At 50.8% G+C, this 8,337-nt stretch overlaps 1 protein-coding gene across 1 annotated transcript in view; it reads left to right on the plus strand.

Annotated features, from left to right (window-relative positions):
- The window catches only part of ZNF282 (zinc finger protein 282), a 25,000-nt gene extending 22,835 nt beyond the window's left edge, over nt 1–2,165 (plus strand). Inside the window, exon 9 of the mRNA XM_029233405.1 lies at nt 1–2,165. This exon is cut by the window's left edge and continues 31 nt beyond it. Coding sequence (XP_029089238.1) covers nt 1–570 — 570 coding nt within the window. The 3' untranslated portion in view covers nt 571–2,165.
- Nucleotides 2,166–8,337: the final 6,172 nt, after the last annotated feature.

An 8,337-nucleotide genomic window follows, 5' to 3' on the forward strand; every position in this document is an offset into this window, starting at 1 on the left:
GCCGCGGGGGGCGCGGGCGGGGGCGCGGGCGGGGGCTGCGGCAGCTGCTGCCCGGGCGGCCTCCGCCGGAGCCTCCTCCTGCACGGCGCGCGCAGCAAGCCCTACTCGTGCCCGGAGTGCGGCAAGAGCTTCGGTGTGCGCAAGAGCCTCATCATCCACCACCGTAGCCACACCAAGGAGCGGCCGTACGAGTGCGCCGAGTGCGAGAAGAGCTTCAACTGCCACTCGGGCCTCATCCGCCACCAGATGACGCACCGCGGCGAGCGGCCCTACAAGTGCTCCGAGTGCGAGAAGACCTACAGCCGCAAGGAGCACCTGCAGAACCACCAGCGGCTGCACACGGGCGAGCGGCCCTTCCAGTGCGCGCTGTGCGGCAAGAGCTTCATCCGCAAGCAGAACCTGCTCAAGCACCAGCGCATCCACACCGGCGAGCGGCCCTACACGTGCGGCGAGTGCGGCAAGAGCTTCCGCTACAAGGAGTCGCTCAAGGACCACCTGCGCGTGCACAGCGGCGGCGGACCGGGCCTCGGCGCCCAGCGGCCCCTCCAGGCGCCGCCAGAGCGAGACTAGGGCTGGGCCGGGGGAGGGAAGGGCCCGGCGGCAGGAGCAGGGGGCGGGGGCGAGCCTGGGGGCGTCCTGAGGCCCCACCATCCGATCCTGCCCTTGGTTCTCGGGGCGCCTTCCCTCCCTCTACCCGCCACCTGCTGGAAGTCGGGAACAGGAATTGCACTCCAGATGGGGTCCCCTGAGTGTGGGGCAGGGGTCCCCTAGACCTGTCCGGCCTGAATGGACAGCCCAGCTCTTCTCATAGGGTGGACCAAGGGGGCCGGCGCAGGGAAGGTGCCGGAAGGACAGCGGCTAGGTCCCTCTTCCGGCACTCCCCCTCAGACACCTAGCGTGCCCATTGGGCCTCTGGGGTCGCAGATTGTGATCAGGGGAAACCACCAGGGAGTCTCGGAACCCTTCTGGGATAAAGAAATAGGTCCTAAAGTTAAGAGACCCTAAAAAAGGAAGCGAAGGTGTCCTGGTGAGAGGAGGGACGTGCTAAGGGATGGATCTCCGTGATGACAACACTGCCTCGCGTTTGAATAGCGCTTTATACTTTTTTAAACACGTTTTCTATCCGTTATCTATTTTCACCCTTAGCCTATCCCTCTGAGGTACGTGGGGTAGGATTTTCCTGACTTGATAGCTGAGGAAAGTGAGACACAGGTGAGATGGTTTGCCCGAGATCACACAGAAGAGAGTGGCAGGGCTGGGACCAGAGCCCTGCCCCCAGCGCAGTGTCCCCACCACACACACTGCCTACCTCTGGCATGTGAGAGATCTCTCTGGCCTGGTCTCTCTCCTCTCTCTTTCCCCTGACCCACCAAAAATAATCAGAAGCAACAGGGGCCAACTCATGGGGTTACTGGGAATGGGGAATAGATTGACTAGAAAATGCCCGGGGTTGTGCTTCCAGAAGGTTCTTCCTGTGTGGGCACTGCTGGGCGGGAGGGAGGGCCCCCGGCCCCCAGCCTGTCCCTCCCACCTCCAATCCCTCTACCTGGTGCAGCAGCATCTTTCCACTGCACAGCAGTGACCTGGCTCTCCAGAGGCAGCTAGCACCCTGGCTCAGACCTCATCCTGATGATTTATTCGTTTCCCAGGGCACAGGGGTGAGGGAGAGGCTCTTGCTGCAAGAGCAGCCATCGAGGAAGTGAGTCTCTTCCCAGGAGGGCCGGGGCCAGTAGGTGCTAGTGTCTGAGAGCCTCAGTCTCTCTCCTGCCCTGAGCCTCCCAACTGGTGCTGTCTGTTAACCGACCATGCTCGTGGACATGGACACAGACCCTCCTCTGCTCCAGACCCTGCAGGCGCCTCGGGAGGCGCCCAGAGGACTCCCCGTGTCAGTACATCTGCTCTGTGGTCCTGATGGGCCACAGCCTCCCTATCTGCGTCTTGCATGGCCAGGCACTGGGGTGGGGTGGCACGCCCCAGGACCCTTGTTTGTGTCAAGAATGACTTCCGCTCCTGCCATCGATCCCACTTCTCTCCCAGCTGGGGAGCACGTGTGTGAGCGCTCTGCTTCTGCCCTTCCCCTCATCTGTGCCGCTCTGCTTTCCTCAGACCCCTTTTTGCCGTGCAAAGGGAATTCTTGAAATTAAATAAAAGGTGTCCAGATTGCAGACTGCATGTTCACAAGGCCGGAGGGCTCTCCAGCGTGGCTTCGTACAGTAAACCCTCAATGAACTGGAATCCAGCTAACTGGGATTTTTCCCCCCTTTATTCTGCTTTTTGAAGGAGGCAAATCTTAAGAAAATGAGAAGTTAAATATAGACAAGCTCAATGGAGTTCTGTTGGAGCAGAAGGGGACCCTCTAGTCCATTGTACTGGTTGGGAGGCAGCAGTATTCTGCTTTTCAAAAGCACGTGGAGAAAATCAACATTTTCATAAACTAAATCATGGGAAGTAAGGCCAACAGGGTTGTTTGTTTGTTTGTTGCTTCTTTGGGCTGTTAAGAGTATGAAGGAGGGGGAGAAATCCCTACTGAGACATGGGTTTGAAACATTTGAGCCCATAGCTCGAGTCTGTCCCTTTATTTTACCTTTGAGGAGCTGATTCCCAAAGAGGTTTAGTGACGGATGAGTGAGAGAGCCAAGGCCAAGTTTCTGGTTTCTCGCGTCCTAGTCTGGTGGACCCCACGCACCAAGTGCCCCTCGGTTATGCCACAAGTCAACCCAGCCTCCAGCACCAGCCCCTGGGGGAGTCCTAGAGTGAGCTCTAACGCCCCCCCCCCGGAGCTGAGCAAAGGTGGTGACACTCAGTGTGGACCTCCCCCAGGCAGCGAGGATCCTCAGTGTGGACCCTGCAGTCCACTTACCGAAGCAGGACGGCGCTCCTACTTTGGGGGTGGATTTTTATTTTCCTCCCGATAATGTGTTAATTAAAAGTATTTTAATTAAAAGATTAATGCATGCAGTAAAAATCGGTTTAAAAAATAATGAAGAGTAAAACTCTTTCCTACCAGATTCCTGTTGAGAAGCATCCACTGCTAAGAGCTTATATGTCCTTTAGACCTGGAGGAGTCGGGGCTTAAAGGATGCATTGAATGCAGCAGGGGAAGGAGGGAGAGGCAAAGTGGGATGAGGATGGAACATGTCGGGGAGGCAGGAACTGGGGCAGTAAGGCCGGAGATTGGCCTGGCTAGAGCCGGGGTGTATAAAGTTGTAGGTGATGTAGATGCAAGGTGAGTCGTGACCGGGCCATGGAGGGCCTTCAGTGCCAAGACTCTTCCACAGACGGGCTGCCAGTTAGCCTGCGATCTGCTCTGCCACAGACACCCTCATCCCCCCCTTAGAACTCCTTAGAAACAGTGCATAGCTTCCTCAGAGAGGAAGTCTTGAGACGGCAGGTTTAAGCTAGATGCCACTGAAAATGAAGAGCCACAGGTGGACAAAGTTATCTCACCATCAAGGATTTGGGCGCTATTAACTGGCTCTCTGATCTCTGGTCCCGGAATATTGGGTGATGGCAGAGGGTAAAGGAAAAATGAGTAAACACACCAGGCGCAAGATGAACCAGCCTGTGTCCGTGTTTTACAGTGTTGGCCCATCGGTTTGTTACTGTCAGAAAAACATGTAACAGCATTTTATCATCCTGGGACCCTAATAGTTTGGGGGAGGCCATGGCCGTCATTCCATCCAACACTGACTCGCTAGGGAGCCATCATGGAGGGACATCTCTAAAATGGTTATTCTTGAGAAGAGGGGCCCTGATATAAGAATCTTACATCCCCCTACCCCGTCCAGCGAGGTTCCCGTAGGTCTATAAATCTAGTGAGATGCTGGCAGTGTGTGCTAAAGGCTGAGAACCTCTGCTCAAACCTCCTTAGACATATTTTAAACCCATATCATTCCTCAGCATTCTAATCGCTATAGGCTTACTATGTCCTATTATAAAAGAAGACTCCCATTTAAGAGTACAGGGAGGGACTTCCCTGGTGGCGCAGTGGTTAAGAATCCACCTGCCAATGCAGGGGACAGGGGGTCGAGCCCTGGTTCGGAAAGATCCCACATGCCGCGGAGCAACTAAGCCCGTGCGCCACAACTACTGAGCCTCGGCTCTAGAGCCCCCGAGCCACAACTACTGAGCCTGCGTGCTCCTAGAGCCCGTGCTCCACAACAAGAGAAACCACCGCAATGAGAAGCCCGCGCACCGCAACGAAGAGTAGACCCCGCTCGCCGCAACTAGAGAAAGCCCACGCGCAGCAGCAAAGACCGAACACAGCCAAAATAAGTAAATTTATTTAAAAAAAATTTTTTTTAAATAGTCGGGAGAGAGCCTATATCCAGTCTTAGAAGCGTAAGCCAGCGTTGTTTACCCGGATGTCCCCACACCTTCCGTCCCAATGGGATCGATATCCTTTACTGGTTAAAGGGGCTTGAGTCCCCAGCACATAGTGTCAAAACCAGCAGCCCTGCCCCCCATCTCAAGGATCTGGGCGTGAGGAGAGGTTTGTTTTCCTTAGTTACTGCGCGCTTTCTGGATTCCCCAATTCACATATATCTTCCTTCACACTGCCGGTCTTGCCTGTCAGCTCTGCGTTAACCCAGACGGTGGAGCTCTGTGCCCTTCCTTTGCCTTTCCCAGGTAAGACACTTACGCGTAGTAGACTTTTATAGTTTGAAGTTCATAAGGGTCTCATCTCAGCCTAGCGCAGGACCTTGCCAACCTCTGAAGAGTAGCTCCCCTTCCCCTTCTCCGGTCGCTCACTCCCCAGGGAAACCCCCCAATCCCAATTTACTCTGGAGAGCAATTTAGTTTTATCTTTGCCCACCTTCTGCCTTCCAAGCCCTGCCCTGCCCAGGAGCCTATTTTCCCACGATTAAAATGGCCAATAAAACTCTTTTGCTAAACAAAACACTTTTCTCTCCCTAAAAGGAACTCTGCACTAGTTTTTTTTCTTTTTTTTTTTAAATCCTGTTTCTTGTTTGTTTGGGTTTTTTTGGCCGTGCTGTGTGGCGTGTGGGATCCTAGTTCGCAGACCAGGGGTCGAACCCACACCCCCTGCAGTGGAAGCGCCGAGTCTTAACCACCGGACCACCAGGAAATTCCCATCTGCACAAGTCTGGTACATTCAAAATGGGTAAAAGGATGTGCAGTAAAAAATCTCCTTGTCACCCAGACACCCAGTTCCCCTACCTGAGGCTGACTGGCCAACCACGAAGAAAGGGGAAGTTTCTGGAAGGAACCTGGAATCATTCACAGACTCAAAGGAACATTTGAATAACCAATCCTGGACAGAGACAAAAATGTGTCATCTCTGCTCCTTTCTGTGTGTTGGGATCATTCTTTCAAATTAACTTACTCCAAAAAAAACGGGGGACAAAACTATTCCTGACTCACATCTACAGCTTCACCAGACAGAAAATTAACCTGTTCCCTCAGCTCCAGTAGAAGAATCCAAGGGATGAGCTTAAGTCATATGCCCACCACTGGCTCAACTACTGTGGCCAGGAGGCTGGGGTGCTATGATTGGGCTGGCTTGAGTCAGATGCCTGCTTTTCAGTCATTGTGACCAGGCTGGAATTGTCACAGAACAAGATGGCAGCATCCATTTGAATTACACGGCTAGAGCCCAGAAAGAGCCATCCCCAAAGGGAAGGAGGTATATATATGCCCAGAGGAAGGGAGAAGTGCTAGGCTGACAAGGTTAACAGGTACCTACTACATACGTATAGTGGGGTTCGGGGGTCAGCTTGAGCCAAGGAGTGTTCATTCTGGGGTTCTCACTGACCCAGAAGCTGAGTGGAATATGCTCCCCAGGGGGTTATTGATGGGAGAGGAGCACAAAAGACATGGTCCCAGACATCTAGAGACTTGCAGGGTAGTAAGGGGAACAGACTAGAAAGGGTCTCAAAGCTGTGGTCTATAAACGTTCTTGAGTTAAAAAAAATGTTTGGGCATACATATATGTACATAAATGTGTTAATATGTATGCTATAAATCATATGATAGAAAATTAAAGGGACAAGATAAATATTTCACAGCATTATTAAACTTTATATTACTTGTGATTCAAAGAATACTTTTTTCTGTCACTGAAAATGAGGGTTCGGGTAAGATGATGTCTAAGCTTGCTCTCAGCTCTGCATGTTACGTTCATAGTGTACAGATGTGGAGATGACAGGATACAAGTACTAAGAGTATATTTCCTTCATTCCTCTAATACCACTGCCACCAATGGGAATAACTGTGAACTGCATTTAAGTTTATTTAAAGGCATGTGTCAAGATCTGAGTGTCATTGGCAAAGGACAAGTGGGTGGCATCTAAGAGATGCAACAAGGTGACATTTATCTTGGTGAATTCATTGCAGTTCAAGGCTTGGACCTTGCCAAAGCCAAAACAAACCAAAATGAGAAATTGCTTGTTACCGAGGGCTTGCTATGTGTTAGGCGTTCAGCTGCGCAAGCACCTTACTTCCATCTGTTATCTTGCAATGAGTAATAGGGATCGGAAGTGCTTCTTGAGCTCCTAACCTGTGACAGGCACTGTTCTATGCACTTGATTTGAACTAACTCATGTAATCTGCACAATAACTCTATGAGATACGTGCTACTATGATCCCTCACTAAGAATGAGGTCATGGAGGTGCTGATAAGTTCATGACTTGCCCAAGGCCCACATCTAGTAAGTGGCAGTGCTGGGCTAGGGACCCAGATGCTCTCACTCCTCATCCCACTTTCTAATCACTGCACCATCTCTGCAAGCCCGTGAGGCTGCAAACCAGCACCTGGTGCTACCTCCCTTGCACATTGGGAATTTGATCTAAATATTTTCCCAGAGTTCCAGGCAGGGATGCTAAATCATGCTGACTCTCAGAGACTGACAGATAAGGCAGAGAATCAGTTTAATAATTTCCAGGGGTAGTCTGGACATTTGCATCCGTCTGACCTGCATGTTGTCTCCCAGAAGCTACACGGGAACCTGCATCATCAGAAGTTTGCCTGGTGGACATAGAAACAGAATAGAGAGTGTGGGTTCTATAACTGAACCGTTTAATCCTTTGTCCTGATATGTCTGCCTCCACAATCATGATACTTTTTTTTTTTCTGTATCTGACAGTAAGTTTTTGTTGGCCTGAGACATATCTCCAAGGCTGACTAATTTGGCCTGAGATATATCTCCAAGGCTGACTAATTTTCTCAGCCTGTCCCATTTTTTCTTTAGGTGTATTAATGATTCAACCAATCCCCTGTCAGTCTGGTTGCCCTGGACATCATGCCTTCTCTTGGGGCTGACTTTTCCTATCCTTACCTTCTGATTCACCATTCAATCATCCAAAAATATTCATGAGCATTTCTGTGTACAAGAAATGGAGGATAACAGTGGAGATATTTTAGTGAAACATAATTACTATGCAAACTAATGAAAAAAATGAGGCTATTTCAGATAGTGATAAATGCTATGAAAAATTTCGAGCAGGATAACAGGATTGAGTGTTGCGATGGAGGAGGGTGTTGGGCTGTAGACAGGGTGGACAGGGAATGTCTCTCGGAGGAGGTAAAGTCTGAACTGAGCCCTGCATACTAAGAAGGAGCCAGTCACGTGAACATACTTTCCTGTTGATCTTAAGAGTTTAGCTCTCAGGGGAATTGCTTCATGCCTATCATTCGAAGTGGAAATTCATCGCCTGTCTCTATAGAGAAAATGTGGCACAAATTACATAATTACGTTGCATTAGTGTTGTGTGTTGCGTACTCAAATGGTAAGATAACCATGCTTTTCAATCCAAAACGCAGAATGCATGGTTTAACGTGTAGCGTGTGGGCTGGGTATGAAATCAGGGCTATCTTGGATTTTCCAAGGCATGATTACCATCATTGATAAGCTTCAGGGGGTTGGCCTGGGCACCTAACCCACTGCTGATATGAGAAGTGTATTTCTAGTTTCTAAAAAGTGAAATAACAGGTGTACTTTTGGAATAAAACTGCTTGCCATTTGGGACCGTATCTCTTTTCCCCAACCAGATTACACGTTCTTCCCTCAGAGCAAAGTATGATTTTTATACTTTTTTGAATCCCTCAGAGCACCTACCAGAGTGCTGGGTACGTAGAAGACACAAAAAGGTCCATGGGTTTGCCTTAAATTCCGAACATGCACTTGACTGGGAAGCACCGAGTCCTTTTGTCCCTCTCGGGCTCGGAGTGCCGAGGTGCTGTTCACCCTCCTGCCGCATGGGGGCGCAAAGGGAATGCCGCGCGGTGAGGAGGAGCGGCTGGCGCCGGTATTGGCCCGGGAGGGCCGAACTCCCATAATGCACCTTGTATCAACACGGCGCTGGGGGCAGCTTCGA

This window comes from Monodon monoceros, unplaced genomic scaffold (assembly GCF_005190385.1).
Source record: "Monodon monoceros isolate NGI ecotype Baffin Bay Population unplaced genomic scaffold, NGI_Narwhal_1 Super_Scaffold_2, whole genome shotgun sequence".
NCBI classification, from domain to species: domain Eukaryota; kingdom Metazoa; phylum Chordata; class Mammalia; order Artiodactyla; family Monodontidae; genus Monodon; species Monodon monoceros.